The sequence below is a fragment of the Nilaparvata lugens genome, chromosome X, assembly GCF_014356525.2.
Source record: "Nilaparvata lugens isolate BPH chromosome X, ASM1435652v1, whole genome shotgun sequence".
Lineage (NCBI taxonomy): Eukaryota > Metazoa > Arthropoda > Insecta > Hemiptera > Delphacidae > Nilaparvata > Nilaparvata lugens.
The window spans coordinates 20,714,865-20,741,237 of NC_052518.1; the positions used below are offsets into that span (position 1 = coordinate 20,714,865).

General features: G+C 32.4%; 1 protein-coding gene across 5 annotated transcripts; it reads right to left on the reverse strand.

Annotated features, from left to right (window-relative positions):
• Positions 1–256: 256 nt before the first annotated feature.
• Positions 257–26,296, reverse strand: LOC111049407 (N-acetylglucosamine-6-sulfatase). 5 transcript variants are annotated; one of them, XM_022335463.2, is made up of 10 exons: positions 25,968–26,296; positions 21,615–21,829; positions 20,550–20,609; positions 14,036–14,239; positions 11,207–11,353; positions 10,296–10,430; positions 6,154–6,355; positions 4,659–4,981; positions 1,601–1,717; positions 257–711 (listed from the first exon to the last, which is right to left on the reverse strand). In XM_022335463.2, the coding sequence occupies exons 2-10, from the start codon at positions 21,726–21,728 to the stop codon at positions 553–555; spliced, it is 1,461 nt and encodes a 486-aa protein (XP_022191155.1). In that variant the 5' UTR covers positions 21,729–21,829; positions 25,968–26,296; the 3' UTR covers positions 257–552. The 5 variants fall into 5 exon arrangements, with proteins under 5 accessions (XP_022191155.1, XP_022191154.1, XP_039298918.1 ...); XM_022335462.2 differs by having other exon boundaries at positions 10,257–10,430; XM_039442984.1 differs by lacking the exon at positions 20,550–20,609.
• Between the last annotated feature and the right edge of the window lie 77 nt (positions 26,297–26,373).

Consider the following 26,373-nt stretch of genomic DNA (forward strand, 5'->3'; position numbering starts at 1 on the left):
ACTTAAACTGGATTAGTAAATGCACTGAGAAAACCGATTCAAGTTTAAACTTTCAGATTAACTTAAACTCGATTAGCTAATCGAGTTTAGCAATCTATACTGTGCAAACGGCCCTAAACAAATCAAATTGAGAAAAAAATTATACAATATTACAAACAAGGTAAATAAATAAGTGAGAGAGGGAGAGAGAGAGAAAAAAAAGAGAGGAAGAGAGAGATAGAGAGAGAGTGATTAGGGTTTAATCAAGTCATTGAAGTCAGTTGAGAGAAGGTATTATTTATTGAAGTAAAGGTCTACAAATTATCAATATTGTTAGTATTGTTATACTACTGTACGTGTACAATCATCTAATATATTGATTAAACCAATCTACTATAAGTTAGTTTTGTCAGTACATAATAGCATTAAACTAAAAGGTTATATGCGACAGTTTTAAAATATTTGTATAATATTCATAAGCAATCAAAAATGTCTCCAAAAATATGAATTACTTAATTAACTAAGCGAATAAGCTATAAAAAAAAACGTTGAAAGTCTACCATCAAAATCATTTCACGTCTTATGGCAATTAATGCCCCTGCATAAAGATAGGGCAGTCAATGCTTCTTGGAGTTGATGGACACGCTCATGACTGGTTGTTTCTTTTATTTTGTGAGCCAAATTATTCAGCTGATATGGATCTTCAACCAGGTTGTAAAATTCGGCAAAGTACTGCAACAAAAATTGTAATAATTAAATTGATTGAAACATTAATATTCAAGTACTATAATACTAATCATAAACTACAACACATAGTACTAGAAGTGCTGATGATCATGAATACAAAAGTGACAATATCACAAGTGTTACCAGTCAGCTTCAAATTAAGCACTTTCAAGCATCATATTAACCCTACATGTTTTGCAAGACAGCAAGTGTCTCTTTATATTGGGTCAATTTCTATCGCAAAAACTCAAAGTAACATTTTAAATTTCATAAATTTCCAGTTTTGATATAAATCTAGTAAATTTCATCGAAAAATTGTTTGTCTCAACCCAATTTTATCTAACATTGACAATGAAGGACGAAAGATATGGCAAGCAACGTTCCGTTCTGTGTCGTTCTGAAGCGTTGCAAGTCCAGTGTGCTAATGTTGATCTAGTCGTGGGTTCGAGTCCCATTCCACCTGACAATTATTTTATCATTCTTCTCCTCATCACCCACGCACAAGTCATAGACTTGAGTGAGAACCATCATAAAAAGCGGTAAACTTATACGTCTTGAATCTCCTTGAGTAACTGCTGTTATTTCACCAGCAGATTCCTATGCAAATAGACTTGAAAAGTATGTAAGAATTAGTTTATATATTGTAATAATGATTGTAATGTAATGTGTTTTGTAGTGTGAAGATTTTGTTTTGACGGAGTAAAGTAGAGATTTCATTTAATCCAGTATTCTTATTAGTAAATGGAATTGTATAATTTTTTGTTCTGGGTTTATTGTATGTAATTTGATTCATTATTTTTTTGGCAAAAGCTGATTTGATTCATGTAATTATTTGAATTATGTTGATAAAGTTCTATTAGATTCCATTTTAGACATATAAGAATTATGATCTTACCTCAGAGTCGACAAACTCGCAATAAATAAAATTATCAGGATCGCTTATTTTTCTCAGACAATTGTAAGTGTTGTTATGGGAATCCTGGCATTTACAGGCAGCTTCGAAATGACATCCCTAGAAAACGAAAAAATAGAGTGATGGATGAGGTGGGCTGAAAGCATTAAAACGTGCAAACTTTTTACATTTATGTATGTTTTAGTGAGTTCCATCATTGAAAACAATTCCAATTAATATAATTTAAACAGACTAGTTAGGCAGGGAGGGAAGTATGAATGATTTAAAACATCCGTCACACATTTTTCGATCAAACTCGTATTAAATTTCTGTTATGTAGACTAAACATTGCAAAAATAACATTGTCTAGGGAAGTAGATTTCAAAATATTTATTACTGAAATCTGTACTGAACATTTTTAGATAGACATTGATAGAGTAAACTGATTAACTTCTTATATTTAAGTTCAATACGGTAGTGTTCAATTATTATGAAATGCACAAAAATATATTTAATTTGGTAACTCATATAGAATATAATATACATCATTATGGCTGAAAAATGCATGACTGTTCTTTGAAGTTGATTGAAAAATGCCTGAGGGGAAATTTATCAAACCTATTCAATTCATGAAAAATATTTAATCAAAAATCGGAATATATGTGATGATATTGTGAGGTGAATGTATTACACATTACACTGTAACGTTGCAAATTACCAACGAACATAGGATAAATTATCAGCTTTGATACAAAACAAGAAAAATAAACACATTATAATGCATTGGAGTCATATGGTGAAGAATGAACAGTTCTAAAAATTAATTCATAAGAGCATCATGGAAGTTGAAGTTTTAGTTTAAATAATGTGAAAAACAAAGTGATAAGATTAAAACAAGTAAGTAGGGTTCAAATTTTCTGATGCAGAGCTCAATCATAAATTTAATAGTAATGTTCAAAAAATGTGAAGTGTTAAATACTGAATACAAAATACAAAAATAGAATTGCAGAAATCTTTGAAACCAGAATCTATAGCATATCTATCATCGAATTAATTTGAAGAAAGTGCGCAATTCAATGAGCAAAATCAATCAAAAATCTAAAATCGACCCATCAATGTGGTGCTTATATTAAAAATAAATGCTCAATACAATACATACAATAATTATGCAATGGTATTATTCAATTTTATCCACTAATTTGGTGAATCTCCACTTGTTTGTCAAATATAACATAAGTGACAGGAATTAATAATTAATATCACGTTAATTGGAACATGGATAAATATCCTTATTTATTTTTAAAAATTACAAAAATTCTAGTAAAACGACACCAAGAAAACTTTCCTGAATGTCAGTTGAGATTTAAAATGTCAATTGTTGGACATTCATTCTTGTTTAGAGGAAAAGCATAAGTCATTAAAGCATAGACTGGCATCTGTGATTAAAGCCAATTAAAACACCAGCGTCACTATAGTCGGATTCACTTCATAAGGAGTGCTGACAGATCAATGTGAATCTCTCACAATAGAAAAATGCCAGTCATATCGTCCAACACAATAATAACACCTTTTTAATATGATAATAAAATTAATTATGTATATATATATATATATATATATATATATATATATATATATATTATATATATATATATATATATATATATATATAGGGAACTGTAACCTTGCTCACTCATCAGTGTGAAGAGTAAAACAATTCGTGCTAAACTTTATGCATTTTTCAAATTGGTTCATTTAATCTATAATTTTCTGTTATTGAAAAAATAAATACAGTGTAACTTGGTTATTGCGACCTCGGCCATAGAGTCAACACAGATATAACGTCATTTATTTATAGGTCCCACCAAACTACAAGTAATTTACATTGCAAAAGCCACGGATTTATCGCCAGTAAATTTCAAAACCTCTAATATATCGTCAAGTAAATTGGGCCGAGAAGGACTGAGTGCTTAGAAGAAAATTACAAACTTCTTTGTCCAGTAGGACTTCCTATTTTCGTGCTTATAAGTTGTGAATTGCCATTTCCATTCTAGTACTTGGATAAGGCCTATGTTTATTTATTACTTTATTATGTTTATTTATTGTATACTTATTATACTTGTATTATATGTATACTTATTTATGTTTATTTATTACTGTTTATTTATACTTTATTTTGATTCTTAGACTTGAGTTCTAAGATAAGATTGAGTTATACATATACTGTATAATAAAGTATGTGTTTCCTAAATTACCTTTATTAAGAGTGTGTTTTCCATATAAAATCAATGTTTTTCAATTTCTCATTGGTTTAGAATAAGGATATTATTGTGTCACTCTGATATAGCGTCATTAAATGTGTGGTCCCTTAAATGACGTTATAACCATATTCCACTGTAGACACTTAATTTTGGAAATGTTTTTATACCATTCTAATCCAATATACATTCTAATCTATTTGAAGAAATTGGATTAATATATTGTTACAAATCACAACAAGAATAGCAATCACTTCTCAAACATTTATGAAAATTAAACTAGATAGCCTCACTTTGACGACGTACCTAAAATTAAGATTATCAGTATAACTATAAGAGATATACGGTTTCAGATCCCTCCACTATAACTTTATACAACCGTCTCTAGCGGAGTCAATGCCACTTTACCAGCCGAGTACTACTTGAGCAAACAACTGCATCGTTGTATTTTCAAATGCTTAGTGATACAAAGTTTTGGTGAAACTGATTTTCTTAGTTGCTAACTCAATTTCTCAGAATCATTCTTAATGCATCTTAATGAATCAGTCGAGTAAAGCAACTAACAGGTCATGATCTCGGAAAAAATTTGAATTAAAGTGAATTTCTCAAATCCAATTATTTCGGGATCAAGGAAAACTTTTTTTGCTTTCAGCAGGAAAATAACTTCTAATTACTATATTCATTACCAGAACGCAATTCGTAGGGAACATTGAGCTATGTGCTGTCTAACATTCAATATAATCATTGAATAAAAATTGTGAGAATGAAATGTATGAAATTAAATATAAAATATTAATATTTACCTTGATACCATAATCACCAATCAGATGCTCGCACTGCGGATCGATATCGATACTATTGCTTTCACCGCGATACTCTATGACAATTGATCGATGTCGACTGTCTGGCAAGGTGGTATTTGCAATAGGAAGAAACGATAAGCCATCAAACGAGTCCAAATCATAACGTACACCTGCCATGTCTAGTATTGTACCAGCAATATCAACATTTACAACTGGACTAGTCATCAGCTTTTTTTCCGGAATATTTGGTCCTCTCACAATGAGCGGTACCCGTATGTCTGTTTCATACATTTGTCTCTTATCCCAGGGTAAGCCAAACTGGCCTGCAAATGGATGAGAAGTGAAAAATATCAAAATCAAATCAATCAAGTCTTATAATCAGTTCAGAACCACATAGACCACATCAACAAATTCAATGGGCAATATACAATCTAATCTAGTTGAAGAAAAAGGAACAATCTATTGTTACAAATCACAAAGAGAGAGTAGCAATCACTCATTATGAAACAATAATAATAATTTGCAGATGGAAATTACAGAGATATTGTATTTATTTTTTCAGAATTTAATTTGAATTTTTGTTTAATAATAATTATCAAAAATAATTTGTAGAATAAACAGACAATAACATTTAATAATAGAAAAATGATGATGATAATAATAATAAGACAATGTCGTACATAAGTATTGAATAATAATAGTATTGCAACAATATACAATGATAATTGATTATAACAATTATAAATTTTCATTTTTAAAACATCAGTGACACGTTGAGTTGAGTGTAAACCTGTTTCAAGCCACTGTGGTCCATCTTCAGCGTACCTAATATTCAATAAAAATATAGTAACATTGTTCAATCAGTAGAAAATTCTGGAGGAGATTGATTGATTGAGTACTTTATTTATGGAGATTACAATATATACTGTCGTATACACTTATATAGCTTACAATACAGCAAAATTATAGATAGAGATATCAAAATTATAGATAGAGATATCAAGATAACAAAATTATAGAGATAGAGATATCATGATTCATAAAGATGATTCAATAATTGAACTTGCTAGCTTGGACAGGGAAAGATAATAATATAGAAAAGAAAGAGTATAGAAAGAGTATACAGTAGAAAGGCATCACTTTACTGTTGTAAAAAAACCTATACTTATTACATTTTTGAACAACACAGTTTAAATTGGGAAATGTTGGAAGATATTATAATTTTCTCTATAGTCTCTAAAATAAATATGACCCAAGTTTTAGACAAATACAAAATGCCTTAGATGAGTGAAACGAGTAAAGTACGATAATTGAACAGAACAAAGAATCAAATTTTGTACATATATTATTTGTAACCAATCTGAAAAATGAACTATCACTACTAATCCGAAAAATTCAATGGGAAACTCCAAATATTTCCATTAAATTCCGCAAACATACAATGGAAAATTATAGTTTAACTAAAATTAACCTAAATTTAAATTATTGCCCCTACCTAGATGGAATCCATTATCTGATGTGAATATAACGTAGGTATTATTCAAAAGCAATTTTTTTTCGAGTTCCTCAATTAAAGATTCGACTAGATCGTCAACTGAGAGAAGAGTTTCCCATCTCATTTCTTGAAATTGGTCCAGTTTCGAAATGAGATCATCAGGGAGAACTTCGGGCAGCATCCTAGTTAGCCAATGTTTAGTCTGTTTAAAGAAATTAAAAACTTCGTGAACTCATTCAATCTACAATATATGAAGAGTTATAAAATTATTACATTCATTCCGAATCACAATTGATTCCAACTATTGTGATGGAAAGCGTATTTTCACCTTGCCGCGGGCCCAATACCATTCATTATTGGGGAACATGTTAAACGATCACGCTTAGAGATTATAAAGGTGGCAAAATGGTTACAGAGTTTTAAATTTCTACTTTTCATTTCAAAAAAGCTATTTTCATTTGGAAAACGTTCTACCATGACTGAAAAATTTAGATTTCAAATGATTTTAATGTAAATCGTTAAAACAAAGAACAATCAATCAATTTTATTAATATGATCTAATGAAAAACAGTGTTTCCTTCCTGAATTTAGATATTCCAACAACGATTAATAGAACGAACCGTTGTAGGAGCGAAAGTTTTCATGAAAACATGTAATAACAAACATTTTAAACATAGAAGAAAGTAGTTTTATTTTGAATGTTTATAACACGAAACTATTTATAGTTTAATTTGAGAGGAAGTTATTAAAATTGACACAAAATTTGATAGTATTATACGTTCTCACTCACATTATGAGTGGAAATGAATCAGCATTAGGCCTACTTGAAATTTCAAGTTATGTCGGAAGCCTGTTTTCTGTTGTATCAAGGCGTTTTTGCTATTAGTTGTCTCATTCCGAATTGAAATATTTATGCCAATTGTAATATTCCACTCTGTAGTGCCAGTACTGACCAGTTAAACTGGTGTATAACAGAGTGTTTTCCCCAATGTATTAAAAGTCTCCAAAGTTGTTCCTGTTCATAAGAAGGGCTCTAAAGAGGAATCTTCCAGTAATAGACCCATCCAAATAGTACCTGTCTTCTCCAAGGTTCTAGAGATTGTCATGTATATACAGGAGTATGAATACTTAGTAAATCTTGGGGTACTGTCGGAGCATCAATTTGGTTTTGTGAAGGGAAGATCTACTACTGACGCCTTTGATGCACTAATGAAATTTGTAATTGAGTCTTTTGAAAACAGGTGCTTTGCTCAGGCCGCCTTCTCTGACCTGAGCAAGGTATTTGACTGCGTAAAACATGATATTTTGCTCGAAATATAAGCTTTTTATGAAATCAGTGGAAAGAGCCTTTTGCCCGGTTTTTCAGTCGTTCTATAAACTATTTATCCATTCAATAACTCTATTGAATCGATAAACATGAGAAATGCGTTTCTAGAACGCTCCATAAACTTATTGAATCCTTAAATCTCTCGATAAACTATATGCCCGGTTTCTCAGTCGTTCCATAAGCTGTTTATCCATTCAATAACTTTATTGAATAGATAAATATGTGAAATGCGTTTCTAGAACGCTCCTTAAACTTATTGAATCCATAAATCTCTCGATAAACTATAGTGCCAAAATCCAGCCTATAAATTTTTATGGAATGGATAAATTTGTCAAATTTTTGGTTCCAATCAAAAAATTAAGTTAGAAAAATTAAATTAAAAAATAAAATTAAAATTAGTGTAGATCACTAGTATTTTAAAAACAAAACAGAATCAAAGTTGCACTATATTTAGCATTGTTAGCCCTTATTTGGTGTCAGCCATCTTGTTTTGGAGACATCAGCCAAAAGATGTCAGTACCGTAGGAAATTACCTCACAACAAGAAGCATGGAATAAACATTCAAGATTTGGTTGGTTACCATAGGAACCATGTATAAAGTTTGTTTACGAGAGTGCTGGTTTTGGATCATGCCATGTTGCCAGATTCATTGAACAGATAAATCGTTCCATAACTATGAATTCTATAAATATGTTTGAGAAACCAATAAAGATTTATTGATTGGATAAAGTTATTGAATCAATAGCTATAGCATTTTTTCTTCTTCTTCTTCTTTGGCTACCGTAGGCCTAATTCCAATCATATGGTATAAGTTATAGCTTTGTTTATTGAACGAAATAATGCCAAAATCCAGCATATAATAATATATTTATACTGAATCGATAAATTTATTTTAAAGGTTATGTTTGAATGTTTTGTGTTCGATGCTCTATTATTTTAATAAATATTGAAATGGATCTATAGATATAATTAGGTAGAGCAGAGCAGTTCAGATGATAAAATGTTCGAGTTAATACCTGTAAGAAAATATAGGATTAGGCTTGACACATTTAATTATTTCTCGGACAGTGAATTCATAGCTTGATACAGGTTTAGTAAATAGACAGTGATCTACATTTATGAACTACTCCCCAATTTTGATAATTTGAACAACAGAGGTAAGCCGTTGTCGAAAATGGACCAATTACTTATTGGATTACGGTTCTACGCAACTGGAACATTTCAAAATGTTGTTGAGGATATCATTCATGTCCATAAAAGTACGGTGTGCAAAATAGTGGAAAGAATTTCCCTCTATTTAGCCTCTTTGCGCGTTTTATTTTATTCAAATGCCCACAAATGAGGAAATTTTAAGAACAAAAAACGATTTTATTTAAATTCGTCGTTTTTCTAACGTGGTTGGATGTATAGACTGTACTCATGTAAAAATTCTATCTCCTGGTGGCCAAGATTCAGAACTGTATAGAAATAGAAAAGGATATTTCTCTATCAATGTACAAAAGCTATTTGCAATGCACAGCTAGTATTCACAGAAATCACTGCTAGGTTCTAGCAGAACAGAACAGAACCTAGCAGAAACAAAATTTATGTGGGGTTCCCAGGTCAACCTGTGATTAAATATTAAGCCCAAGAGCTTAAAACTATTGTTATTGATATCTGTGTAATCCCTGAGACTAAATGTCATAAGATGTTTCATCCTCGTTTAATTTAAAGCCATTCGCTGTGAACCACTTGGAAGCTTCCGCCAAGGTATCAGCTGTCATGTTATGTAAAGTGTGTGCATCTTAATGAGAATTAAGAAAAGTAGTAATTAAAAATGTATCAGCATACAACACAGTCTTGCTGTTGATTGTGAGAGGAAGATCATTATCATCAACACAAAGAGGAGTGGTCCCAATATTGATCCTTGGGGGACGCCGTATTTTACATAAGCAAGATCGGATCACCCTGGGATATGACGACATCGAGTTTCATATACACTAAAGACCCCCTAACAATAATCCGAAGTCAAATTCTCTGCCTCTCTCATGTATGCTCAATGTAAGCCAGCGCCTGGACTATTTGTCAAGGCATTTGAAGAATCTTGTACCGGAAAAATACCTCAGAAACTCATATTTTGCTTTTTTCCAACGCATAATTGCAAACGGAATTTTTGAATATGGAAACAGCGGCCACATCGATAAGTTCCTACTTTTGCAGAGAAATGCAATCAGAATATTGACAGGTGCAGGGTATCAAGATCACTGTTGACCTCTTTAAAAAAAAAAATTCAACTGTCATAAATATATTTTGATCTATATATTTCATCTAATCATGCATACTAGAAAAAATCGCCATAACTTGAGAAAAAATCCAATATTCATGCTTATGATACTAGGAAAAGCGACCACATTGATATTTCATATCAACGTTTTGTCATAAGCATGAAACACTATGACAGCATCGGCTTGAGATAGTACAATAAGTTGCCATTGGATATCAAATGTTGTGAAAATATGGTTATTTAAAAAAACAACTTTTTGAGTGGCTAGTTTTGAGACTTTTCTATTGTTTGAATGGGGTTTTCGATTCTACTTAATGTAATTCTACTTTGTAACGTTAAACTATTACTTTGATTTCATTACTATAACTTTGTAAATTGCCTATATTGGTCTACTACAGTAAAATTTATTTATTATTTATTAAGCAACCATATTTGTCAGGTATCGAGTACATGAAAGTTTCAAGCTGCATCTTGAACAGAAAAAAATGAATAAAAAGCGTAAATAAGACTAACTTTTCCGGATTTATAGTTGAAATTTGGCGTACGAGGTACCTTTACTCCTTTGAAATGGCCTTTATATTGATCTTCAGGGGTAAAAGGTTCATGAGGTGCTGGTGTTGCCAAGACCATCAAAAACGGCTGATCAAGATTGCTTTGTGATTTCAAAAATTCCAGACCATAATTCTTCTGTAAAATATTATCGTAAATGAATTACTATCACTATTTATACAATACAATCGTAAATTACATTACTCATCATTCACAGGCTTTTATTTTGTCAACTCTGAATTAATTAATTGAAAATTAGACAACTCCAGTCAAGTTTGTTTTGAGTCCTTGATTTTCCTTTAGTATTTATAGGATTTTTAATTTCATGTACGGTAATTATATCCTTGATTTTCCTATTGAATATTTCCTTCGATTTTGGCATTCATAGGATGTTCTATTTTCAAATAATAATCAACTTCATATTAACAGCCAACGTGTTATAAAATGTTTTAATGTCAATTTAATCAAATTGCAGTTTCATGTGTCCTTGAGTTTGCAATTGAATATTCACTTGAATTTATCCCTATATTACTCTCCTAGTGTTTCATATTTTCAAGGTACCTAACTGTTTCAAATTAGCTTGTCACACACACTCTGAGTAACAATCAACTCCAAAAATCATAAAGAAATTGGAAATATACAGTGTATAACTAGGCATTTGAGACTCATGAGCTATATATTTGTTGTGTATTTGTCATAAAATAATAAATTAGTAACAATCCCCTATTACCACTTTCAAGTCTTATCTTGCACAAAATCTCTAACTTGTAATTAGTATAATAGGCCTACACCACATCGAAACGATTGTCACACACACATTGTGAGTAACAATGCCCCACTACTTCCTCCAATTTTATCTTTTATTACATCTGTATTTCAAATATTTCAACTCTAGCAAATCTATGATTACTTACGATGACTTTGGTTAGATATTGATCGGTGAAGTAATGGTTCGTTCCATTCACAGATAACGTATAATTGTAGTAGACTGAATTTCCGTGAAGTCCAAACCACCAGTCCCAGCCAGGAGGGATGTGACTACCGTTTTTGCCTGTACCGTACTGGAAATTTATAAATAGAGATTGTCAAAATTACATTGAGAGTATTTTTACTATTAAACTGGTATGGAAGTTTGCTTTTGCTTGCTTGTATGAGTTTTTCAAAAGCGTATTTTCAGAAGATAACATTGACAAGTTCTCCTCACATTTTCACAGTACGGTAGTCTATAATTTATTATTCTATAATATTCCCGCTCCATAAACAGAAATGAAACTGGTAGGTACTTTTTGATTTCTCGATTTGTGTTTCTCAGAATCATGAGAGTAGGCTAATATAGCCTACAAATGTACAACATTGGGCCTACTTTATACAGTATCAATTTTGGTAAGAGGAACATAAACACTATTTCCTTGTTATTTATGTTGTATCCTATTACCTCTCTTGATATTGAAAAATAGTTATTAGCTTCTATAGCTTCAAATACTTGAGAGAAATTTCAAACAGCTTGAAATGAACTATCGCGGAGTTGCTTTTGTATGATTCACTTCAAACTGTAACAATTCAAACACCCCGCTCTCATAGGTTATTAATTATTAGAATAGCGGAGTCATCACTCAGGCCACCAAATTGGACTTTTGAACTGGTGAGCTGAGAGAGTGATGACCGTCTAGAGGGAGAACGTTCCGAGACGCGCTAGAGGAAGGTTGTGCGTGAGATAGTGAGATGTAGTTTTTAGTAATGTGATTGAGGAGTGATTATGTTTAGAGAGAGAGAAAAAGTATAGATGTTTGTTATGGGATTTTTTCAATAGAGTAAGATTGTTTTGGTGAATTTGCGTATTTATTTAATAATATTATCCTATGAAAGTAGCAGGGCCCAGGACCCTAAAAACCTGGTGGTGACAGCGCTACTGGAGAGCACTGTCACGCACGCCACAAAACTGTCAGCATTTTTTGTGTTGACAAAAATTGAGCAAAGGAAGTATCGGTGACATTTGTAACGAATAATATGAATTTAAACTGAATATATCGTTTTAGCTTTCATGGATTACATAACATAAATTGGGCATTCATGATACATTTTCATAAAATTTTATATATTATTTAGATAATTTAATACCGAACCTATCTGATTTGTTGATGTTGAGACCTTTTCATGATGGAAAATAGAATAGAATAGAATAGATGTTTATTTCATCAAAACAATTTCAAAATACAATAATTACACTTCTTATCAATCGGATGACAATAGAAAGTACCATACAATCAGTAAAATATTTTTACTATGGCAATACTATGATAGAAGTATCTATAAACAGTGAATCACAAAAAAATTTACTTTATAGCACGTTTGTTGACTATACTACAATAATTCAACAAAACCTTCAAAATAAGCAAAATTCTAGCATTAAAATTAATCATTGATAATTATAATTTAAAAATAAATAGATCATTTCAGGCACAATACTATAATCACTAGCCACTGTATCAAATTACAAGAAAAACAAACAAAATAGATGAAATAAAATACTGACTTGCAAAGTGTTTCCCTTTGTTAACTTTACATTTTAGAAAATTCTGTTTATCAATGTTTCTCACAAATTTAACAATGATAGAAGGTGATGAGTCCTGGTTCGGTTTACTATAAAGTTTATGACAATTGTCAACCATATTATCAGTATATTCAAATTTTATCCTCCTTAGAATGTCAAAAATGTTTTCATTACTCAAAATGGAACACCAACAATATTGATACAGTTTTTCCTAGAATATTGCTGAAAAGCCGCAATGTCAACATTCACTTTTTGTTCATATTTGATTTCAAGGAAGCTATCTCAGAAGAATTTAACTCAATATTTGTGAAACAAGAGTTTATTTTTGTTTCGTGCTTCGAAATAACGGTTTCATTATCATTGATGAGTTCAAAGCATTTTACGATGGATGTAATCATATCCTTTTGTTCAGTGCGAATAGATTCTACATCAGATTTGATCACGCCTAACTGAGTGATGATAAAGTCGATTTTCACCTGTAACTGTTCTGCTGTGTAGCCTCCCGCTACACAAAATCTATTTGAGATTGGGCTATTCATTTACTGTATTAATAAAATTCAATTCATAGTTATTTTTATAGTATTAAGATTAAAAATAATAATTTTTGAGAGTACCGTACCATTTTTTTGTTTTAACCTTTATAACACCCTGACGAATGCCTAAAGTTTTCATTTTAGGGTAGAACCTATCTCAATGAAGGCATGGAACGGTTAAGGGAGAACAATACCCCTCCTTGACTGTTACATGCCACCATTAAGATAGGTTTTACCCTCACAAAACTAGTACATGATAAAACCGAATAAATTTATGAAGAACAAATGTGACATAGGACACGCAAAAACAAGAAACCCATGTCTTATTCAAATTTGTTCAAATGAATTGAGATACAGCAATGTATGAAACCTGTGTGTGGCCACTACCATCTAGAGATGTGGCCCGCCCTATGGTGGATCTACATATTGCGGTAAATCCGAAGGCCTGCTCCAAGGAAAATCTTCCGTCTTCAAGGAGCATCTTGACGTGTGGATTGAAAAATCTCCACAAATTATTTGTATTCTCCAAATGATGCTAAGGTCTGCCATAAGTGCAGAAAAGTGGCTCGATCTTTTCCTTGAAACTGGCCTTCTGGTTAACTGTTGGTTGTGAAGCTACCTTTTGACTAACTTGAGTTTACTTATAAACTACCGGTTACCTTGTTCAAGTACTTCCCAGCGTAGAAAGTTCTATAGCCATTCTTTTGGAGATGCACAGCAAATGTATTTTTTTCATGAACAGTCTGCCACTCATGAGAATTGCATCCACCATTAATGGAGTTATTGAATGTGCCATGGTTATGCGCATATCGTCCGGTCAATATTGATGATCTACTTGGACAACAGAGCGGAGTGCTAACAAACTGAAAAATATCATACTTTGATAATTTAAATGCTGTAGTCTGGAGTATTCATTATTAACTGTAGTAATGAATATAATAAATCAATTCGTTAACATTTGTAGCATATTTTACTATTTTAACAAATTTTGAATGTGTAGAAAAATTCAGCTTACATAGTCTGCTACAATGAAATGAAGAGGCTTATGTTGAATGTTGTGCAATTCAACAAGTCATAGGTAAACTGTAGATCAATGTTTTTGAAGATGAAAAGCAACATGTGATTGCGATCATTCAATTTATGCATAATAATAAATTAAATTAAATTCCAAATGATTAACAATATATTTGCCATATAAGACTTTTGCTACTCTAAAGATCAAAGTCCTAAGCGACGACTCTATAAAGCCGCGCTGTATTAACGGCAGTAGATGTACTCTATTACTGTATATTATTACGGTATAGGCTATAGTCGACATAGGCAGCATAGTGCTTAATTTCAATCAATTTCATTACATTGTCATTACATCATTGTCTGGCAATATTCACATTTGATTGGTACCGTAACTTGTCAAATTGGTCTTATAATATATAAGAGCATTTATAATAACAAACAATAAAATCAATACATATTGGGCCATATGAATAAAGTTGAGCATTTGCTTATACTTCTAAAATATGGAGCATTTGCTTCATTTTCTATGAATAAACGTGAGCAAAACGTTTTGCTCATACGCATCAAAAAAATAGTTTGAGCATTTGCTCAAAAGTAATTGTATGAATAAACTAGAGCATTTGCTTAACTTTTGAAGCAAATGCTTCAAAAAAGGTGAGTCTAGTCTGGAGCAGCTTATCACCTTTTGCTCATTGTAAAATGGCTGAACTAATTCGTATGAGGAAGAGGAAACTATACCAGATACGATCACAACCAATAGTTGAGAACCATAAAACTCTTTTTAGATTCAACCATGATATATATGACCATTATTCCTACAAAAGATAGCTACCTGATATAAAGATAGCCATCACAAAATAGGAAATGGGCATTTAAGAAGATGAGAGTGTAGACGATTATAAGAAGGGTATTGATGTTATAAGAATATGCTGAAGATTATTATACAGATTACATTTTTTTCACGCTATTATTTCAAAATTCTAAACTCAACTAACCTAAAACTCTATTCATAAATAGAAAACAGAGCAGACGACGCAAACACAAGCGGTGCCCCATACTTGCATATTTAGCGCTTCCGTGAGCTATAAAAGCAAAGGCTACAAAAACGAATCAGCTGATGAAAAATCTTTAAAATAGGTGAGCATTTGCTCCAGAGTTCAGGAGCATAAGGTAAGAGTATAAGGTAAAGCTTATTCATATAGAAATGATCAAATGCTTTTGCTTCTACCTTTTGCTCATAAGCAAAACCTTATGCTCCATTCTCTTGCTCATGAGCATTTGCTCTGGTTTTATTCATATGGGCCATTGAGTCACAGGTTTAGACTTATTCATTCAAAATAAAATAAATTTCATCTTAAAATCTATCAACGATAAACTCTGCTACCGAGTTATAAGAGCAAAAATATGTAACATTTTTCTCATATCTCTTATACTTTTCTAGAAATGAGCTCTCGAAGCTCTTGAAGAAAACCCCTTCCAGCTTCGAATTTTTCATTTTATGGCCTTATAACTTTAAAACAATTGATTGAAAAAATATGTGCTGATTATGAGCTTATCATTATTCTCTTCAATTTTATATATTATTTCATCATTTTACCCATCTCCTTACGATTGTTGCAGCTGTTATAGTGTTGAGTATAAAATCTTCAGTTCAACAACAATAGAACAATAGACAAGGAAATGTTTGGAACACAATATTTGACTTTACAGCTTTGTTTGGACTTCAGTTGGAAGGTAAACATATCAAAAGTCCTCATATCAAAATACCTTCGAGAGCTCATACCTAGAAAACTATGAGAGATATGGGAAAATGTTGAAAATGAAACTTGTACGCTTCAATTTTGTGTTTGAAATTTTCAACGAGATATATGCAAAAAATATATATATATATATATGGCACTTTAAAACCACCCCCACCCCCTTAGTACATGGGGTGAGGACTTTTGATATGTTTACCCCCTCACTATCCTTAAAAGGACTGTCAGGTCAAAAATTGGGTTCCAAACTTTTCCCTCTATAGGTAGGGACCTTCCTTTTTTTGAGCATTCGTTGCCTGGACTAGTTTGTATCTTATTACAAGTGAACTTTAATGACTCTTGAAAGGCTGTGAGCGGTGTAACTATTCTCTTTCTAATATTGAATTAATTAAACTCAAGTATATTCTTGTTTTGGTTTTAGTCTATTTTATCATTTCTAATTTTTGGATTTATATTCTATTCTAATCTTTATATTTAGGGGTTTCTATTATTTTTGTGCGGTGAAATTGAATAAAATCATGCTATGAAAGTTGAATTACACTTAATACTTTGTTGACTTTGTTTACCTGATTTATAGGCATTTATTAGTAAATAAAAAATCTTATTCAACATGTAAGACATGAAAGTAGCATGATAATTAGTGGTACAATTAATTAGTGATTAATAATGATTTAGAAAAATTTATTGAGTGCTCATTTCTCCTTCCATCTTTCATGAAAATGATCAGTCTATGAACTTCAAATTACTGTTTTCTTTGAACTTATTAAAATTTATAAGTTATTCATCCTTATTTCTTACATAAATCTGTTGTATAACAGGTGATTGAGACCTTGTGTAATATAAAACGTCTTTTTCAATCATTTTAGATTAAAGAAATCATAAATTTACCCAAGTTTATGTAAATTCCCGGGAATTTATGATTTTTGGGAATATTTCCCTCAAGTTCCCTGGGAATATTTCCTCGATCTTAAATTCCCGGTAATTTTACATCACAAGTTGATGTTGACTTAATAGTTTTTTTAAACAGCTGGAATGATTCTATTTCACGGATGGTCTCGGGTAACTTATTATACAATCTTATTCCTGAATAAGAAGGGTTTCTTTCGTAGGAGGCATGTCTGTGAATTAGAAATTGGAAATGATAGAAAGTTCTGATTATGCGTAGAGTAGTTATGTATGTCTGTGCCAAAATTAAATTTATGGATATTACTCTTTAAAAAATTAATATATGATATAGATGGCAGGTAGAGTGAGGATCTTCGAGTCCCGGAAAATAGATTTACATGTATCTCTAGCTCTTAGCCCAAAAATTACTCTGATCTTTTTTTGAATTAAAAATATTTTATAACTGTCAGTTGAACTTCCCTAGAAAATATTTCTATAACAAAGATGAGAATAGACGTAGGCATAATATACGGTGATAAGAGATTGAGATAGATTGAATAACATAATATGTCTTACTGAGATTGAGAGAGAGGCCATTTGCTTTAAGCCAAATAGTTATGTTTTTTATGTTACAATTCAAATTGTTTGATTTTTGAGTTGGCGGTCGTGTCATCAGCAAACATTATTAATCTGGACTGGGAGACTGATCCAGGAAAATCATTAACATAAATAATGAATAGTGGAGGCCCAAGTATCGATCCTTGAGGCACTCCATTTGTTATAATTTGAAAAGGAAGACGACCTAAGTGATACCCTATCTTTCACACATTGTTGTCTATGAATCAAGTAAGAGCTAAGCCAATTATAAGCTGTTCCAACTACACCATAGCAGCAAAACTTCTCCAACAGAATAGCATGATCCAAACACTCGATTGCCTTTGATAAATCGCAGAAGATGGCAGCAGCAAACTGTGATCCATCAACAGCCAATGAGAGACTCGATACAAACTCATAAATGGCGTCAGTTGTCTTCCTGCCCTTATGGAAACCATACTGATCAGTGTGAAGTAGGTTATTCATGTCACAAAACCTAATCAATCTAGAAGCAGCTGCAATTTCATAATTTTTCAAAATGCTGATAAAATGGCAATTGGTGGATAGTTACTGAATTGACTTTGATCGCCTTTTTAAATATTGGTAGCACGGTTGAATATTTTAGGAAATCAGGAAACAGTCCAGTCATAGATGAAGAATTGATCAGACACCATTGCTACTGACAACACAGAAATTCTGAGAATTTTTAAGCTTACACTGTCAAGTTCATTTTTTGTTCCTGCAAACCCTGGAAAAACTTACTCGAAACACAAAAAAAATTAGACAGACCTGTGTACCAAGTTTGAACAAGAAGATCAACATGATCGACTGTACAATATTCGTGATATCACTGAGCTTATCGTGAATTGTTCAACTCCTGAGAAATTCAGGCTGTAGATATCTTAGATTTCTAGAAATGGTGGGGAAAATACTACAAGAAAGCAACAGTATCCATCGAAACAGCCAAAGAATTAATTTTGGCATAAGTACACTGCACTGTATCATTTGTTATATTAATGTGACAGGAAAGGCTACATCACAGCTCACCCTCCACCCTCTCATCAATGCACTTGATTCAAATTATTCATGAAATCTGCACGAGAATGTGCTGAACTGCTGAGCTACCACCTCCTAACCAAGCTTATCCATTACGAAAAGTTCCGATCAAGGAGGTAAAGCTGACTGACATTCGGAAATTGATAAAGTAGATAACACATAGTGATGTGCAATTTTATAACGAATTGATTCACTGGCTATCTTCAGCTGTTCAAGATGCTAATGAACTGTGAACATACTATAATATCGCCAATTTTTCATCTAATTCCTTTTTAATTTTTCATTGCAATGTAAACTCATAAATATAAAAAAATTATGTAATCTCAACTTAATAACTGCTGGAATTTATTCATTCCTTTCTCATGCCCATTGATAAATGCTAAAAGGCATCATTTACATTGTTTTAAATGACCTTACGATGATAGTTATTCTATTCATATTGGTATTCTCCGTGTTAAATAATCCAGGTTTCCTAGGAGAATAACCGACAGTAGTCAAAAATGGTGACAACAATTCTCATTTCACTTTATGTAGTTATTTTTTGTTTCTCAAAAATTTACTTCTTGTGACTGAAACCCTTTTAATATTTATATCTGTATAGTGTGACAGATTATGGTGTATATAATTATATAATTATGGTGTGACCAAAAGTTTCTAAACACTTCCAAATTACAATGAATGTGCTTTGTACCATAGTGAGATTCACTTCAAACGGTCGACATTGATTGATTGAGAAGCATTCAGGCGCGGATCCAGGACTTTAACATTGGGGGAGAGGGGCGATTGGGGTGGTCGTCCGGAGGACTTCCCCCATCCGTTAAATTGTTGAACTTTTTAATTGAAAACAGTATTTGAGGGCTTTATTATTTAATATTGATTGGATTTTTAGAACTTGCACCCTTAGTTTAATCTTCAAAAAACCTCAACACTTTTTTTTAAACACCACTTGGAAAAGTGGTAGGGGGGCAATCGCTTCGAACGCACCCCCCCTGGAAGAATTAAAACTCTATAAATATAAGGAGTAGAAAGTATATAACAGTAGAAAGTGAATACCAAATAAGTATACTTGTAGAAGTATGACACTTCTTCATTATTTCAATCAATTATTTTAATTCAATTGCTACTGAAGTTTGGAGGATTTTTAAATTTGAGAACCTGGGGAATATTTCTGAACATTTTAAACACTTATGAAACGGAAAAGCTGGAAATAAGATGTGTACACACTAGACAAGCACTAATCCATCACATAATCGTTGTTCTATGTGCACATATTACTCTCAGCTACTGCCATGTAACTAGACCAAAACGTTTTAATGGTAGATTATGGTTCAAGTGAAAGTTATGGTAAGATTTTATGGTACTGTACATGCATTCACCAAAAAAACAGTAGGCTTGATAAGATATGTTATCTACTATATGATATACAAAGTAGCAGACTCACAAAGGAGAGTTCAAAGTATTGCCCAAATTTGATGAATTCGTTAAATCATCAGTAATTTACTACAATGATGGGTCAATTTGATGTAAGCAAAGGTGACATGATAAACTTGCTTCATGGAAATTTAAAATCTTGTGAACCGCAAACTGTATTTGTTTAACAAAGCTTTTATATTTTCATGAAACCCCCTAAACATGACCATCAAATCACCCTTTTCTAGGATTAGTCAAGGGCCGATGATCGACCTTCATTCAGTTTGTTACTTTGTAAAAAAATAGTATGCCTCAACCCCTCAACTATACAGAACTACTCTGTGGTTGGACTGAATAAATGCGGCTGAAGCTAAATTACGGCAAGTTCTTCATGAATAAGTATATTTACGTGCATTTTGCTGTAATAAATTCAAAGATCAACTTGGAGAAAGCTTACCGAATTTGAGAAAATAACACCTTTATTGGCAATAAGTCGTTGAGTTTTTCCCATTGGTACCTAAAATATGATTGAATATTTGATAGAATATAAAATAGAATATTTGAAAACCAAACAATAATTGTTTAAAACAAAATATTTGAAGAAAATCTAATTCTACAATTCCATGATATAAGTGTACCTACTGAATAATTTGAAACATGAATTGAGGGACCTATTGGTAGTTGAATCAACATATATAATGTAATAAATTATTGCTTCCTGTGAAGAAGTAAAATTGAGATTGTGAATACGATTTATTGAAAAATAGTTATTGAATAAGAAACTACAAACTGTCACACCCATTCATTTATTGAAATATAATGATGATTGTATAACAACAGCAGCTAGTTTCTTGTTATATTAATAAATAGATGGTAGAACAATATCACTCGTTTTACTCAATAATTCTTACAATTTGATGACTTTAAATGTCTAGAACTAGGAAAACCGCGACAGAACCAAATTGAGGATTATTGGATTGAAAAACTTCATTTTATTACCACATGATACTATATTCAGAAATTAGGGCAAATACAAATAAAAAATATTATCAACTATTATAACATCATAATATAATGATTTTTCTGTAGAGTTCAAATGAATCGTTGTATTTCCTTGGGTTGTTTTCCAATTTTTTGGATTTTTTTACAGTAGCTTGAACAGTCACAATTATATCATAAACAACAGAGAAAGGTTTCTTAATTACATGTGAACGTCAATCATAATAGCCGATTAAAATAAATACAGTTAAGTAGCGAAAAAAATTTAAATTCAACCAGGACAATTAAGAGGGGAAATATTTTGATAGCATATCACACTTGGTGTGCATCATAAATATATTGATTTTATGCATGGAATGCTAATAGACTGCTGATTGAGAATACAGCAGGAAAATGCTAAATTGACAATGAAATAATATTTACAAAGCTTGAGGAATACTATAATAGCTTGTTAAAAATATCATTGCTATTCATCTATTGATATTATCTATATTCTGAAATGAATGACCAGTCAAAATCTTACAATTCCTCCAAGCAGTTCATCCTGATCATCCGTTAAAAATAAGACAATGTTTGGTTTTTGTCCATTAGCGACTAGGATTACGGACAAAAAGAAGAGAAATACTAAGAAGTTCATTGTTGAGTGATTATTGAGCAGGAGGCATCAGCTGAAATCCACGAAACTCTCTAGAAATTTGAACACCAATCGCAGCCAAAGCGAAACTCTTCACCAGGCTCCTGAAAAATATGAAAAAATAATATTATTCATCAATACATTGATTTTTATCTTAGGCCGAGGACACACGAACGGTTTTTTGCCGGACAAAGTGCAAAATAAACAGGAAGGCATGGACAAGAGCACACTTCAGCCGGCCGGCAAAAACCGGACCCGGCGAGAAAATCTGAGTGGACCCGGCTAAGTGAAAAAAGCAAAATGACTGCTGTGTGGGTAAATGAAGACTTCCGGACAATTTAAATATGATATTTAGATATGTTTGTTACCCAGGAACAATGCCCTACAGTATTGGTAAGGAGTTCGTAAACACTCTAAATGATCTGTAAGATTCAACATATCATTGCATTTTATTGTAAAATGTACTTGTTTTGTGAAATTTGACTTTCAAAGTTTCTAAATAGCCGCCGTTTTGAAAATTTATAAAAAAATCACCCAAAGTTTCATCATTTCCTCTTTCTCCTGTGGTGGAGCGAACATAGCACAGCCAATTTCTGAGCTCTTGACAGTAACATTGCATAAATGCGACTGAGAACCTTCTAAATTCATTAAACATATTCTGTTATTATTGCTGCCGTGTCCGGCGACCGTCGAACGGCAGTTGCAGTGTGTTCTGGTATTCAACCGGCGCCGGATCCGGCAAAACAGCCGGTCCGGCAGTTTTGCCGTGTCGTGTGTCCCTGGCCTAAGGCTGTTTCACCGGATCCAGCGCCGGTTGAATACCAGAACACACTGCAACTGCCGTTCGACGGTCACCGGACACGGCAGCAATAATAACAGAATATGTTTAATTTTAATGTACTTAGATAATTTTGCTTTTTTCACTATTTTTTTCTAAATAATGGTTGAACATAAGAAATTGAAACTTTGCACAACCATTTATAACAACTAGACAAAAGTACCAGAATATTTTTATATAATTTTTCAAATTCATAAAACAAACTGAAGACGTCTGGACAATTTGAATATGATATTTAGATATGTTTGTTAGGCAGGCAGGAACAATGCCCTAGAGCCCTACATCATTGGTAGGCAGTTCGTAAACACTCTGTATAATGAACATAACATACATAAACATAATATAATTGTAACGCCAATTTTTTGATATCTTACAATGAATAAATGAGAGAGGCTAATGTAATTTAACTACTTTTGAGCACCTCAAGAGGCCTACCTAACAAAATACTACCCTTATGAAACTTTTCAGATCAGATTACATTATGTCAGTTGTTTATTGTAAGATCTCATCAAATTATAAATGAAATAGTAATATTAATTTCATTAATTTATTTTATAAATAATTAATTTTTATTCAAAATTCCACTTGGAAGTTTTTAAAGAACCATTTTGTAACGGATTGTTTAATGTAAAGCTTTCAATAGGAAATAAATAGAAAAGAGCATTTAAAATAAGAATTTAATAAACTGATAAGCATATAATTTATAAGATGGTTTATAATTTGTAAAATATAATATCATGCAATTCATTATAATTATCTAAAAACCAGTGTCAGAGTATGGGGAATACAAATTTTCTTGAACTACTGAAGAAGTGGTAGATGTAGGGACAGGGCCGGCCGGCTGTTTCTCCGGCTGATTTTCTCGCCGGGTCCGGTTTTTCGCCGGCCGGCTGAAGTGTGTCCTCCATGCCTTCCTGTGTATTTTGCACTTCGCCCGGCAAATAAAACCAGCCGGCAAAAAACCGTTCGTGTGTCCCCGGCCTTGGGGGGGGGGGTTAATAATGAAGAAAATGCAAGTGCTATGAAAGAATAAAAATAGTTGTTATCGTTTCAACTATCACTACAGATTTCACACACTAGCCTAACTTGTAACCCTTGAAATAAGTACCTAGTGAGCCCCCCGGTCTGGAAAACTCAATCAAAATGCCGCTAATATTTGGTCAGCTGTTCTATTGAACCTCCGGCTGGAATCGCTTTTCTTACAATATTCCAAATGGTTTGCACAAGAGTTTTTCCTTAGATTTTCACCATGATGTATAGTGATATTGATTATATATCCTTTCTCGCCTTATGAAAGATAACAGAGTTACCTAGTCAATATTATCGTCCAACGAACTTCATCTGTGTAGTAGCTCAAAAAATATGTAATAAAAATTAAAAACACATGAATTGAAATTGAAGTTGATTAATGAAACCATTCGAAACTTATCGTCCAACATACTAGCTCAGCTAGTATGAAGAGTCTATCTATCTATAGGTATATAGCCTATATAGAAGAGAGGCTATCTATCTATCTATAGCCTAGATTCTATCTTGAAAAGAGTCGTTCAAAAACAAAATATTGTCTGTTTTGAAAAAGTTTCATAGAGATAAATTTATATGTGATGCACGAGTGGGAAAAGTTAAACTTAATGCATGATACAAAACACTCCGAGCTGAGTGAAAAAATTATACATGCTGGCCACTAACGGTAGAGCATGCATGATACACAGACGTCATACATTGTTGTGTCATCAAATCTGTGATCACAGCAAAACACTTCGAGAAAAATGTGTTGAGGTTAGGTTTTTGTATCTCAGATGCTTTGAGCTTAGTTTTTCTTCGTTCTTTGCTCTATTTGAGGATAAATTATTTTTCTATTAAAATTATAATATGTAATTTTCAAGTTGTTTATATTTATTGTTATTGGTTGTTTATAATGTATTACGTTGGAAACCTCTCGCTGATGATGAACATGTGTATGTGCATGATAAACATGTATAACATGCCGCATGTTTATCATTTATGTTCTTCCGATAAGGCCAGCCTTAGAAATGACAAATAAATGTGGGTTATGAGGAGAATTTTTCATTAGCTCACGCTAATAATTAATTTGAATTATAAACCATGGGTACCTAATAGGTACTTTATTTGCTCGATGTATAATCTGAAGAAGGTTGAGGATATATCTACCATTTTATTGCTCGATGCCCATGTTTGAAGGAATGGAGGAAGAAATGTTTTGGTGATGGTAAATAATCAAGGGAAGAATTGATCATGTACATCATGACAAAGATTAGAAGAAAATCAACATCCTGTTGTAAAAAATCCTGGACCTACATACATGTTTTCACCCAAGAATTTAATTGGTAGAGCTACCGTATCATTTGTTACTTTGTCGTGATGCTCATCAAGTGATTTTAGGTTGCACTGATTATTTTTTTTCAACATCCTTTTTATATTTGTTTTATTCTTGAATGGTTGTCATACTTTGAAAATTCGATCATGTTCACTGTTGTTGTAAAACGTACTATGGGGTCATTATGCATTTGATCATATTCATGGTGCTTTTTACAATTATAAGTTATTTTTTTCCGACTTTCCTCTGGCGATTTTGTGATGAAGCCGGTAATGTGTGTTATATAATATACTTCTAATAGATTTTGTATTGATAATGTTGTAACAGAGAATAAACCCATTTTTCTATTTATATTCTACTAACTCGAACCTCAAAGTCAAAATCTTTTACGAGAGAGGGGGGGGGGGTAATAAAATAGTATCGACTTAAAACAAGAGATAAACTAAGGGATTACAGAAGGCGACCCGGCTAAAGTGCACGTCCAGTGCCAACATACCTGTCATCAAATTTTTTGGTTGGGATCGATTTAATATGTTATTTTGAGCACAAAAATTAAACGGCGGTCACTATTGTTTTTAAAATAAACTAAGTTCAAAGTAGCACAATTTTACATGCATTTAACCTATGAGTAGCAGCCATTTTGATTATTGAAATCATCAAATTATGACATTCCTAATCTGAGTTTTCCTAACCCAAAGCTTTTCCTAACCTAAGCTTTCCTAACCTAAAGCTTTTCCTAACCTTAGCTACTTATAGGTTAAATGCATGTAAAGTTGTGTAGTTTTGTGCTCAAAATAACATAGGCTACTAAATCGATCCCAACCAAAAATTTGATGACAGGTATGTTGGCACTGGACGTGCACTTACACCGGCGACCCCCAACGTGGATCTCGATCTCACTAGGCAGGTTATATCTGGATAATTTGTAGATTCAAATCCACAATACGGCAATGGATTAGATTCCTATGAGAACTAGTAATAGTTAAGTATTGTCACCTGGTCATATGGCTTACAGTATAAATAATTAAACATTGAGAGACAAGAATTACAAATAACTCATGCTTACCATCTAAACGGATCATAATACAAAGATTTGAAGAAATGAATAACGCCTTTTGATGATGATTCTGATGGAGCAACCATAGTGATATTGCACTGAAGAAACAAAAATGTTAATCAAATGAGCATAAATTGACCTTTGTACAGGCAGAGAGACAGTTACGCCAATTAAATTCAATATAGACAAGATTGGAAACTCATGGGCCTCAATTGTGTAAAATTATAAACCGATTAACCTCAAGTCGGGGGCTAACCAGCAGAACAGTATACATACAGTACGGAAACTTGGCTATACCCTGAAGCCAAAATCCGCCATCTTGTTAGGAAGCGCCGCATTGTAATAGTATCGATGGTAGGTTCGGATCACTTTAATGATCCGGATCAATTGATCTCGTTCACTGCCACAAGTCAAT

Coding starts and splice junctions, on each gene's coding strand:
- LOC111049407 (XM_022335462.2), bottom strand. CDS start 21,728: ATGAACTTCTTAGTATTTCTCTTCTTTTTGTCCGTAATCCTAGTCGCT. Junction 20,610..21,614: donor ATGAACTGCTTGGAGGAATT/GTAAGATTTTGA, acceptor ATCATATTTTAG/GTACCAATGGGAAAAACTCA. Junction 4,982..6,153: donor AGATAATGGATTCCATCTAG/GTAGGGGCAATA, acceptor ATCCATTTGCAG/GCCAGTTTGGCTTACCCTGG.